General features: G+C 44.7%; 1 protein-coding gene, 1 non-coding gene and 1 pseudogene across 2 annotated transcripts in view; 2 read left to right on the forward strand and 1 right to left on the reverse strand.

The window, feature by feature from the left end:
• Cidea (cell death inducing DFFA like effector a) overlaps positions 1–13284 on the reverse strand; it is a 49994-nt gene that overhangs the window by 11342 nt on the left and 25368 nt on the right. The window contains exon 3 of the mRNA XM_045144026.1: positions 10933–11079. Within this exon, the coding sequence (XP_044999961.1) occupies positions 10933–11079 (147 nt within the window). The remainder of the gene's footprint in view (positions 1–10932; positions 11080–13284) is intronic.
• LOC123458542 lies at positions 4624–5597 on the forward strand (annotated as a pseudogene).
• LOC123458953 lies at positions 6337–6445 on the forward strand. The gene has a single exon (XR_006635886.1). It is a non-coding gene; the product is annotated as a U6 spliceosomal RNA (small nuclear RNA).

Below are 13284 nucleotides of genomic sequence, written 5' to 3' on the forward strand. Positions count from 1 at the left end.
TTCAGAACATAAGTTTATGGGGGACACCTGAATCAAGCCAACACAGACCCCATCAGTAAGTACTTAAATCTATAGTTTATAGACTTCTAAGTATGATTTATTTTCAGGGAGAGGGAGAGAGAGAGAGGGAGGGAGGAAGAAAATAAATTGACACACCAGGACCTCTTGTCACTGCAAATGAATTCCATGCTCACATGCCATTTTGTGCTTCTGGTTTTATGTGGGTACGAGGGAATTGAACCTGGGCCATCAGGCTTTGCAAGCAAGTGCCTTTAACCATTAAGCCATCTCTCCAGCACCAAGACATTATCTTAAAAGTGCCTCATGTATACGCTCTTCTTTGCTCTAAAATACTATGCCACCTCAGTACTCTTGGCTGCCAAGGACCATGTGTGTCCTGGCTGGGGGCATGATCTTGAGGGCCCCATACTGAGACTTTTTTTTTCTTTTACTTTTTCTCTTACTTTTCCTATCTTGCTATAATATAAATTATATTACTAAGTCATTATATGCTATTTAAATTCATAGTATGCTGTATTCTTGGAAAAGTGTTGACGCCCACCCATCCTGCTTAATCTCAGACTCCAAGCAGATTTACATACATCATGTGTTGTCCAGACCTTGTCTTGGAGGCATAATGGCCACTTTCCTTTGTGACAAGGGAAAGGAGAAGCTAACAGTATATAGTTTTGGTTTTCTCTCTTGTCTAAGATTACTGAAGCTTTGTTTGGATACAGTTCTTGGACTTTTGTAAGACCAAAAAAAAAAGGAACATTAAGAAAAAACAAGGCTTGGGCGTGGTGGCACATGCCTTTAATCTCAGCACTTGGGAGACAGAGGTAGGAGGATCGCCATGAGTTTGAGGCTACCCTGAGACTACACAGTGAATTCCAGGTCAGCCTGACTTAGAGCAAGACCCTACCTCAAAGAAAGAAAAAAAAAAAAAAAAAGGAACAACCAGATGTAAGTAGGGCTTATAGTGAGCTAGAATTTAACAACATGCAAACAGGTAATTTTAATTTGTTACATCATATCATAAATATAATTCAGGTATGTCATTGCTGACTTTATAATTCAGGTTGTATAAATCAAAGACACCCAAGCAATTCAAGAGGTTATTGGAAGTCACAAGATTCTGTCTCAAACTCCTGATCTTGGTGCCTCTACCTCTCAAGTGCTGAGGTTACAGGTATGAGCCATCACCCTGACAGGTAAATTGCTTTTATTTTTTCTTCCTCTTTTAAGTTGCTTTTTAATGAGACAATATCCAGGTGTCTTAAATTGTGGACAAAAATTGTTTCTAGGGCCATTAGTATGGTTGGCCTACACTTACAGCTATTAGATTTTTTTTAAAGATATGCCTGAATTTTATGTTCTAGATATGGCTTTCAATGTCACCATACAACTACACCTGAATATGAGAATGATTTTGAATTTTGTGCCACTCTAACTGGACATGTTTTGCTCAAGATGGTGTAACTATCCTTCTGGGTGATTAATGACCACATGTAGCAGCCAAAGCCAATTAGATGAACTAAAAAGGGAGACATTCTTAGCATGACAACTCTGGCAAGTCACCTATTCTCTTGATCAAAGACATTATGGAGGCTCAGAGGTTGGACTCCAAACACTATACTGTCTACAAGAGGAGAGTTAAAGCAGAGGGGAAGGTCCTCAGTGTTTCCAAGGGAATCTACATGGTCAAGCATGGCCCTGACTCATGGTAGCAGATGGCACAAATGCTGAGCAACAGAGCTCCTCCCAGGTTCCTAAAAGTTTCTCCAAAAAGGCCACCATTTACCTTAAAAATATATGGAGAGCTACATTTTGGCTACCTATTTGGTCTTAAGCCCTCAGAAAGGAGATATAAAGGGAATAGAAAGGGAGGAATGAGGGACTTAATAGGATGGTATTGTATATATGTAAGTGGAAGAACAGATTAATGGGCATGAAAAGGCCTAAGTGAGGTCAGGGGAAGAGATTGAGTAAAGGAAAGGTGGAGGAAGGGCTAATCAAAATCTAAGAGGATATTAATAAATCATATGGAAACCTACTTTTTTGGACAATGGAGCACACAGGAACCAAAGATTGTTAGCCAGAAAACTTTCAGTGCCAGGGATGGAATACCTTCCAGTGAGTTGTTGGCCAGGGAAGTCCCTGATGCCCCCAGAACATTACAGGCCATTGCCAAGGCTCTTGGTTTCCCACCAGGAATAAATGGTAAGACCCTACTGCTAAAGACTCCACATATTTGGGCTGCAAGGCCACTGAGAAATCCTGCTGGAACTGAGCTGATAGCCTCCTCCATGTAGACTAGCTGACAGAAAGCTGGAAGAAGTCTTTCTGCATGCAGTTCAATGGGACAGAGATAAATCACCAGTGAAGATACTCAACGGTGGACACTGCAAGCCTTATATATGGCCAGCCAGGCCAAATGAGCCAACGGGTGCAATAGTGGCATATCTGTCATGGTGGAAACCAACTGCTCTCTAATTGGACTGGAGGCCTGCTCCATGGGGGGGAACACATCTCTGATACTAAAAACCTACAACAGGGGGAGTCATGAGCCCTAACAGTGTAACTGCTGCTGTCTGGCTAAATGTAGATACTATGCTCACCAAACTGCCCAGTAAGCACTTCTATTAATGTTCATACCCATATATATATTAATGCTACTCTCACTTTTGGTTAGAGTATCTTCTCTTTTCAGATGGCAGTGACCTTGGGATGACTCAGAAGGCACCATGGTGCTGGAAAGAAGTGACAGAGGAGTGCTCAGCACTTCAATATTTCTATCACACCTTCTAAGGCTCAGGGTCCATTGTGGAAGAGGTGGCAGAAAGAATGTAAGGGCCAAAGGAAGGGTAGGAGTTACAATGTGCTCCTCCAGATACAAAATGGCCCAGATATCCATGACTTCATAGTGTGTGACACTACCTACACAAGACCATCATAATAGGAAGAAAAGATCATGACATCAAAATAAATGAGAGATTGAGAAGGAGAGGGGATATGATGGAGAGTGGAGTTTCAAAGAGGAAAGTAGGGGGAGGGAGGGAAATACCATGGGATATTGTTTACAAACATGGAAGTTGTCAATAAAACAAAAAACAAAAAACAAAAAAACAAAACAGAAAGTAAAGTATAGCCAGGAAGTACTGTACTTTCTCAGGGAGACATCTGTGCTATTACCAAGATTATGTAATTATCTGGGTATGGTGGCACACACCTTTAACCTTAGCAATTGGGAGGCAGAGGTAGGAGGATCGCTGTGAGTTTGAGGCCAGCTTGCGACCACATAGTGAATTCCAGGTCAGCCTGGGCTACAGTATAACCCTACCCTTGAAAACCAAAAATAAAAGAGAGAGAGAGAGAGAGATTATATATTACTGACAGTTCTGGTAACATCTAATCTGCTTTAAAATAATCTATAAGAATAGGTATAGACCATGCTAGGTACCGCCATACAATTTGATGAACTGTTTTAAAAATGGATTTCTGAGGGATGGAGAGATGGCTTAGTGGTTAAGGACCTCGGTTCAATTCTCCAGGACCCACGTAAACCAGATGCACAAGGGGGCACGTGCATCTGGAGTTCATTTGCATTGGCTGGAGGCCCTGGCATGCCCATTCTCTCTCTCTCTCTCAAATACATAAAATATAAAGAAAAAGGATTTCTGAATCTTCATGGTGGAAGAAAATTATGCCTATTATTTCTAGTAATAGTAACTCTGTTCATTTGAGGACTTGGGTACTCAGCTGCTGTTTTAAATTTATCTCCTCTTGCTTATGGTCAACTCATACTCAGAGGTGACATTCTTAACTCCTGCCTGGGTTTCCTCATTGCCCTCTAAGGCCTGAAAATCTACAAGAATGGGAACCCCACAGTGCTCCAGTTTGCTTCCCCTAATGTCTTGCTTTTATTCTTGCTCCCCAATGTCTTTAACCAAGATTATTTTCCTATCGTATACTAATACATTTTTGGGGGTCCCTTAGATCCACTGTCCAACTGCTACAGCCCAGGAAGTGCCATAACTCAGGTGAAGAAGCTAGGTGGCTCACTGCCAGAATCCCCTCGTAGCAGTTAGGGTGACTTCTTCAGAGGGACACTGAGGCAGTCCCGAGTGACCAGGCCCCTGAACTACAACAGAGAATGTCCTTGAGCCTGTCCTTGCACTTTCTACTGTGCTAGAGATCAGAGAAGGATCAGGAGTCTCCTTAGCTCTTTCATAAAGGAGTTCCTTCTGTTTTTCCATTAAAACAAAACAAAGCAAAAAAACAAAAACAAAAAACAAAAAACCAAGTCCCTTCCCTGGGCTGGAATTCTACTTTCCTAGACTTAAGATTCCTGGAAGGATTAGCTGTGTCTACTTGCCCAGGTCAAGGAGCTTAAGTGAGGAAGGAAGTATTATTCTGTGGAAGTCAGTCTTGGCCATGAATTCCAGCTGCTGGTAATCAGATAATCAAAGAGTGCAGAGCAGGTAAACTTTTCAGTGATCCCAGCCCAATTAGTGGGGTCTTCTAGGCCTCCAGGCATCGCTGGCCTTAAGTAGGTCCGCTCTGTGGGCAAGGGCTCCATAGAGGCAGGAGGCACCGTATGGTTAGTTGCTCATGTCACCAGCGATGAGCAGCAAGCCTGACAATCCAGAAGAGGTGGTGGCCCCTAAGCCTGGAACCATTTTAGGAGGCTGATTCTTGTCTCTCCCTGCACCCAAGGATCTGGCCTCGATGTCCCCACCCTCCCAGATGCTTGCCCTAGCCTCCGTTTCCTTCACCGCTGCCTCCCACGGTGCACCCCAGGCCCCAGCGTCCTCCGCCCTCGCCCTTGGGCTGGAGGGGCATAGCCCTACCTCCAGGGTGAGCCTGGCTGAAGTGGGAACTGGAGAGAGGTTGAGGATGGGACTGCCTTGGCCCCTAGGCCCTGTGGGTGGTGCTGGATTCACCCTGGGGCTTCCCAAGCCAAAGACAAGGACAGAGCTGTACCCAAGCTGTTTGGGGGGGGGGGTGTGGATTCAGATTCTGAGGAAGATGAAGCTACAAAGAAGAAAGTGATGGTGCTGGGATCTGGTGAGGGGACTCTGGTTTGTCAGCCCTGCTTCCCCAACCTAAGCACCTGACTGTGAAAGAGACTTCCAGGCTGCTCCTGCCCCATGCCTCCTCCCAGAAACCCTCAGATGTCACCTCGGATGCTACGCCCTTTAGACTAGCTTCGAGGAGCAAGCCCTCCGTCATCAAGGCCGTGGCCAAGAGTGCTGCCCTGCAGGTGGCAAAGCAGGTCCCACGGGGGTGGGGGGAAGGTGACAGAGACCAGGACGCAGCTCCTGAGACCTTTTTCTCCCTCACTGACAAGACTGAGCTACCTGGAAGCCAGCCATACTCCTACCTGGTTCCCACTGGCCCTCAAGAGCTGCCTCCAGGCACCGAACCAGAGCCAGCTCTTTGGGAAGATGCAGCCGATGCCCCGCCCTTGAGTTCAAGTCAGCAGTAGGTTCAAGTGGGACCTTTGGATGCCAAAGCCTGAGGAAGACTCCAGCTACAGTCCGTTTTCCACATGTGGCGATGCCAACACGACATCTGCTAATTCTGCATATTTCTAACTTATCTATAAATAGTTTAATGCCAAGTTTCTCTAAGTGTGGCCTAGAGAGACAAGGGATAAATACTGAGGCCTTTTCGAGGGATCAAATGGTGTGATGGGCTGGGCATGATGGCTCACGCCTTTAGTCCCAGCACTCGGGAGGCAGAGGTAGGAGGATCACCATGAGTTTGAGGCCACCCTGAGTCTGCATAGTGAATTCTTGGTCAGCCTGGACTAATTGAGACCCTACCTCAAAAACAAAAAACAAAACACCCCCCCCCCCCACCAAACAAAACAAATGGTGTAATGGTTAAGTTCTGTTGCTGTTGTTAACTTGATCAGATCGGGAATCCACAGACATTTCTCGTGGGCACATCTCTGAGGTTGCTTCCAGGAAGGACTGGCTGAAGGAGGACCCTTCCTTGAGTGACTCTTTCCTCCAGAGAGGGCTGCCCTGCGGTGGAGGGCCGAGTCCGAGGAAGCTCTGAGAGGCAACATCTCCCCCCTGCCTGTGCTGCTTGCTGCTGAGCACCTTCACTTGAACGGGCATCTATCCTTTGTCAGCTTTGGAATTAGAATCAAGTTTTCTCAGCCTTCCAATGTAGACTGAAAACCAGGAAGCCTTCAGGCCTTCAGTGCTGGCGGGGACTGCTGAGACATCCAGCCACAGGGGCTTAGCCACTCTCGGCCTGAAAACAGCTATTGTTGGACTGCTGTTAACTAGTCCACTAAACTCCACTTATTAAAAAAGTTTATTTGTGCTCGCTTTGGCAGCACATATACTAAAAAATTGGAACGATACAGAGAAGATTAGCATGGCCCCTGCGCAAGGATGACACGCAAATTCGTGAAGCGTTCCATATTTTTGAGGTAACCCAGACCCAGAAAGCCAAGCGCCACATGTTCTCTCTCATATGTGGATCCTAGCTACAGATGATTGGGCTTCTGCGTGAGAATGAAAATACTTAGTAGCAGAGGCCAGTAAGTTAAAAAGGAGACATAAAGGGAAGAGAAAGGAAGGGAGGAGGGTACTTAATAGGTTGATATTGTATATATGTAATTATAATGATTGTAAAGGGGAGGTAATATGATGGAGAATGGAATTTCAAATGGGAAAGTGTGGGGGTGGGGAGGGAGGGAATTACCATGGGATATATTTTATAATCATGGAAAATGTTAATAAAAAAATAAAAATTAAAATAAAAAAAAAAGTTTATTTATTTATTTATTTGAGAGAGGGAAAGAGGGAGGAGAGAGTGAGAGAGAGAGAGAGGGAGAGAATGGGCCTCTAGCCACTGCAGATGAACTCCAGACACATGTGCCACCTTGTGCATCTGGCTTACATGGGTCCTAGGGAATCAAATCAAGGTCCTTTGGCTTTGCAGGCAAATGCCTTAACTGCTAAGCCATCTCTCCAGCCCTAAACTCCAGTTCTTTTCTTTTTTCTTTTTTTTTTTTTTTTTTTTTTGAGGTAAGGTCTCGCTCTAGCCCAGGCTGACCTGGGATTCACAATGTAGCCTCAGAGCGGCCTTGAACTCATGACAATCCTCCTACCTCTGCCTCCCAAGTGCTGGGATTAAAGGTGTGCGCCACCACATCCAACCCCCACTTTTAATGCCAATTTATTCTATCCATTCTGTTCCTCTAGAGAACCTTAATCAATATAAATGGTTAAAACCATTTTATAATACACACTCAAGACAACTTTCCTTTTTTGTTCTTGTAAGTAGTGCAGTTTTCCACTGCATATTTGGGAAACCCTCATGGCTCAGTAAATCAGTATTTTCTTTCATTCTTTTTTCTTTTGGTCCTGGGGATTGAACCCAGAGACTTGTTTATACAAAGCACATGGTGGGCTAATAAGTTACACCCCAGGCCCAAATCAACATTTCTAAATGATCGATGTGTGATGTTACAAAATCACTCCAAAGAATAAGATCCTTTCAAAGTCCAAGACAGGCGGAGGGTTCTGTGTGACAGAGTGAGCAACTTTACTGCTTTCTGCTCAGATTTCTCACTCCAGTTAAGTTTGTTTTTCTTTTTTAATTTTTTAATTTTTTTTTTTTAATTTGAGAGCGACAGACACAGAGAGAAAGACAGATAGAGGGAGAGAGAGAGAATGGGCGCACCAGGGCTTCCAGCCTCTGCAAACGAACTCCAGACGCGTGCGCCCCCTTGTGCATCTGGCTAACGTGGGACCTGGGGAACCGAGCCTCGAACCGGGGTCCTTAGGCTTCACAGGCAAGCGCTTAACCGCTAAGCCATCTCTCCAGCCCTCTTTTTTTTTTAAAAAAAAATGTTAATATGTTGTATTTACTTACTTGAGAGAGAAAGAAGTAGAGTGTGTGTGTGTGGGAGAGAGAGAGAGAATGTGTATGCATGCCAGGGCCTCCAGCTACTGCAAACAAACTCCAGACACATGAGCCACCTTGTGCATCTGGCTTACGTGGGTCCTAGAGAATCCAACTGGGATCTTTTGGCTTTGCAGGCAAGCACCTTAACCTCTAAGCCATCTCTCCAGCCCTCTTTTTAAGTATTTTTGTTTATTTGAGAAACAGAAGGAAAGGGGCAGACTCCTACCAGTGCAGATGAACGCCAGACCCTTGCACTATTACGTGTACCTGGCTTTTCACGGGTACATGAGCCATCAGGCTTAGCAAGCACGTGCCTTTAACCACGGAATCATTTCCTCAGCCCTTCGATGAAGTTTTCTGAAATTACCACTCGGTGAGTTCTGGTATGATATTACAGCAGAATGCCCTTCCACTGCATGTCTGCAGTCAGGCCAGACTGTCTTCATAGATCCAACAGAACAAACGTAAGCATGTCTGAAAGTCTGGCTGTCTTCCATGAAGCTGGACATTAAAGTGATCTGAGCTGGAGAGATGGCTCTTGCCTGTGAAGCCTAAGGACCTAGGTTTGATTCCCCAGTACCCACAAAAGCTAGATGCCCAAGGTGGCACACATGTATGGAATTTGTTTGCAGTGGCTAGAGGACCTGGCATGCCTATTCCCTCTCTGTCTGCCTCCTCCTCATACTCTCTCTCAAATAAATAAAATATTTTTTTAAAATTTGCAAAAGTGTAAGCCGGGCGTGGTGGCACACACCTTTAATCCCAGCACTCGGGAGGCAGAGGTAGGAGGATCATCGTGAGTTCAAGGCCACCCTGAGACTACATAGTGAATTCCAGGTCAGTCTGGACTAGAGTGAGACCCTACCTCACACACACACAAAAAAATTGCAAAAATGTAAAAAAGTTTCACTCCTCACTTCATTTTTTAAAATATTAATTTTTATATTAAAATATGTGGCTCAAGTTAACTGTGTGTGTGTATGTACACACATGCACATGTGCTCCATGGCACACGTGTGGTCAGAGGATAACCTTAGCTTTGGCTGCTGGGCCTTCCTTGCCCCTCACCTTGTTTGAGGCAGGGTCTCTCACACACCATTGCACCAGGCTAGCTGACCCACAAGCTTCCAGGAGAGTCTCCTATTTTCATTTCTCTCTCTCTCTCTCTTTGCTTTTTCAAGGTAGGGTCTCACTCTAGCTCAGGCTGACCTGGAATTCACTACATAGTCTCAGGGTGTCCTCAGACTCACAGTGATCCTCTTACCTCTGCCTCCCAAATGCAGGGATTAAAGGTGTGGGCCGGCATGCCCAGCTTCTTCATTACTTTTAGGAGTGTAAAGGGATCCTGAGATCAAAAAGTGTGAGCAAAGTTTACCTAATGTCCTGTTGCAGCAAGCTTCTTGTTGCTGGGACAAACACCCAACTAGCAGCAGCTTATGACAGGAGAGGTTTCTATCAGACTTAGTTTCCAGGGGATGCTGTACTGCGGCAGGAGAAGCTGGCTCACTCAGTATCCACAGCAGAGGCATCACAGCCAGCACCAGCAAGCATGAGCTGACTCTGAACGTTCACCTAGGGCTGGTCTCAAGATCACTCCCAGTGACATGTCTCCTCTAGCAGGTCTCTAATCAGAAACACCGAAGGCTATGGGGCCATTTACATTCAAACCACCACATACCATCTCCGCCATCTGGAGACATCTGACGTATATCTACTGATGTGTAGGTGCCAGAGTGTCTCAGGGACACCTACCTGTCCAGGGACAGAGTTCTTGGGTCACAGGCTGTATTTCAACTCCATTGTTTTGAATATCTGTTTGTATGAGGGTAAAAAAGCTTGTTGTCTTGTATCTTAAAACTGGGAGAGAGGACAATGGGACCTCTCTTCCTTGCTCTTAACTTCATGGCTAATGAAGTAAGTACGTTTGCTCACCTCTTGCTCCTGTGACAATATGCTACACTGCTACAGGCCCAAAGTCATGAGGAAAATCAACCATGAAGGCTGGGGAGATGGCTCAGTGGTTAAGGCATGTTGGAGTTACCTTCTCCTTGCTGGCACAGAGCACCTGACTAAAAGCAGCTCATGGGAGGGAAGGGTTTATTTTGGCTTACAGACTCAAGGGGAAATTCCTGATGGCAGGGGAAAACATGGCATAAGCAGAGGCTGGACATCACCTTCTGACCAATGTCAGGTGGACAATAGCAGCCGGACAGTGTGCCAAGCAATAGCAAGGAGAAGCTGGCTGTAACACCCATCACCCCACCCCCAACAACACACCTCCTCCAGCAAGTCTTCAATTCCCAAATTGCCACCAGTTGGGGACATAGCATTCAGATAACATTAGTTAATGGCGGCGGGGGGGGGGGGCACCTAATTCAAACCACCATAAGGCTCTTTCTTGCCAAGTCTGCCTGCCCAAGTTCAAGTCCCCTAGCACCAACATAAAGCCAGATGTCAAGTGTTACATATGTTTGAAGTTCCTTCACAAAGGCCAGAGGCACTGACACATCCATTCTCTCTCTCTTTTACCCATCAGTAAATAAAAATATTTTAAAAAGAAAATTGATCATGGACTGGATCCTTCCAAACTGAAACAAAATAAGCCTTTCTTTTTTATAAGTTAATTATCTTAAGTATTTTGTTATAGTGACAGAAAAAGCACCCTGCCATCACACCCAGTTGGCCATGATAACTTGTCCAGTCTCCTAAGGATGAGGACAGTGAATAGTGTCCAGGTCAGATCTACTGACCTGCTGCAGAAAGATCTGTAGCTGCTCACTGGCGAGAGCCTATTGCTCAAAATGATTTGTTTTAAATGATTTAATCCAAATTTAGAGATGTTTCCTAGAAATACTTACATGAATATCTTTGGGTGTTGTGAACACAGTGAATGGACAAAGTGTATAATTAGCAACCAGCTCAACCACCACACAAGGGGGTAGTGCATCTATAGGTAGAAAGTCTCCCCATGTGCTGTCTGGACAGCAAGGTTGTACTCACCGGTGTCCACTTCTGTCCCTTTTCCAGGATCATGAAATGAGTGTTGTCCCCTAAGGACTGAAAGAACTCTTCTGTGTCCACCACAGTGCCATCCTCCTCCAGCACGAGCGTGACTAGTCCAGCCGTGATGACCAGAAGATCCAGAGTCTAGGTTTGCAACAAGGCAGAGAAACAGGATAAAGCCAGGTCTTCCCACTGGATCAACAACATCCACCCGGTTTTCAGAAGCATTGGCTCATTTGCATAAAACCTTCATGGTAAAGAGAATCCTTGACTGAGGCCTATGGTTCAGTGTTTACTCAGAAAAAAAGAGAGTAAGATTTGTAATAGACCTGACCTCCCATGAGATAAATCATTATGACATATTGTAATTTCTATGACTATGAACTTATTTAGATATCTACGCTAAGTAAGCCTGTGTGCATGATACATCAAGAGCCATAGCCTTGTGTGGCATACTTGAACATCTCCTGCTGCATGCTAGATTTCCATTTCTATAGGAATCTTTGAGCTGCACTTTTTTGAGAGTTGAGGAGAGGACTCTCCCTTTTCGGTAGTTTAGGACATTGTTTTAAATTGAGGTCTATGCTATTCTGGCCTTTATAACCCAAGCAAGTTTTCCTATGTCCCTATATTTTCCCTTGTCAAAGAAACAAAGCTATGTTTTTAGTTGACAGCTGTTTTTAAAGTGTTAAGTCTCTGAACCCCTGATAGAGTTGCAGAAAACATATCTCAAGCAAAACTGTCTTTGATCTGGGCATGGTTGGTGCACGCCTTTAATCCCAGCACTCAGGAGGCAGAGGTAGGAGGATCACCGTGAGTTCAAAACCACCCTGAGACTCCATAGTGAAATCCAGGTCATCCTGGGCTAGAGTGAGACCCTACCTCGAAAAACAATAACAAATTGCCAGGCGTGGTGGTGCACACCTTTAATCTCAGCACTTGGGAGGCAGAGGTAGAAGGATTGCTGTGAGTTCAAGGTTCCCCTGAGACTCCATAGTGAATGCCAGGTCAGCCTGGGCTAGAGTGAGACCCTACCTTGAAAAACAACAAAAAACAAAACAAAACAAAATTGTTTTTGAGCTGCTTCACAGGGTAGAAACTCCAGGTGGAGAATCCCATAGCCAAGAGACAAGTGCTTGTTTTTTTCATTAGAGAAAGTACATTTGTTTATTTTCAAGGTTATAAGTAAAAAGTTCAAATAGCAGGTGAAGATGAGTCCCTCTCAGGGAAGGCAGACCTATTGCTTGTCAAGGTTGTGGGCAAAAGGTTTAGGGGGTTTAAAGAGTACATTTGGGGATTGTTTCTAAAAGGTGATCATCAAGAGACTTTACACTTGGGAGTATGGGCTTGCCCTGTCTCAAAAGACTAGAAGGAGTCAGAAAATAATTCTGCTGACACTGGCACTGTGCATAGAGGTGGCAAAGAATATGGCCAACGTGTCAGATTTATTTAAAAAAAGAAAGGAAAGCTGCGTGTGGTGGCGCACACCTTTAATCCCAGCACTTGGGAGGCAGAGGTAGGAGGATCGCTATGAGTTCAAGGCCACTCTGAGACTATATAGTGAATTCCAGGTCAGCCTGGATTAGAATGAGACCTTACCTTAAAAAACCAAAAAAATAAAAAATATAAAAAATAAAGCAGATCCAGGTGTGGTGGTGCATTCCTTTAATCCCAGCACTCAGGAAGCAGAGGTAGAAGGATTGCCATGAGTTTGAGGCCAGCCTGGAGCTATAGAGTGAGTTCCAGGTAAGGCTGGTCTGGGCTAAAGTGAGACCCTTCTTCAAAAAATAAATAAATAAATAACAGCAGAAAATAGATGAAGACAGGATATATAAGAATATAAAATTAAGGCTGGAGAGATGGCTCAATGGTTAAGACACTTTTCTATGAAGTCTAAAGACCCAGGTTCAATCTCTCAGTACCCACATAAGCCATATGTACAAGGTGGCACATGCATCTGCAATTCATTTGTGGTGGCTAGAGGCCCTGGTCCACCTATACTCTCTCTCTGCCTCTTTCTCTCAAATAAATAAATGAATTAAAAAAATACATATGTAGATTAAGCCAGGCATTGGTGGCGCAGGCCTTTAATCCCAGCACTCAGGAGGCAGTGGTAGGTAGACTGCTGTGAGTTCAAGGCCACCCTGAAACCACATAGTGAATTCCAGGTCAGCCTGGGCTAGCGTGAGACCCTATCTTGAAAAACTTTTTTTTAAAAAAAGCATATAGGATTAATAAAATAAATCTACTGCCGGGGCTTAGCACTGTGCTAGCAAGGCAGGAATTCAAAGTTCAACTTGAATCCCAATCTTCCATAACACACACTAGTCAGGTTTCCTCGAGGAATTA

This window comes from Jaculus jaculus, chromosome 2, assembly GCF_020740685.1.
Source record: "Jaculus jaculus isolate mJacJac1 chromosome 2, mJacJac1.mat.Y.cur, whole genome shotgun sequence".
Classification (NCBI taxonomy): domain Eukaryota; kingdom Metazoa; phylum Chordata; class Mammalia; order Rodentia; family Dipodidae; genus Jaculus; species Jaculus jaculus.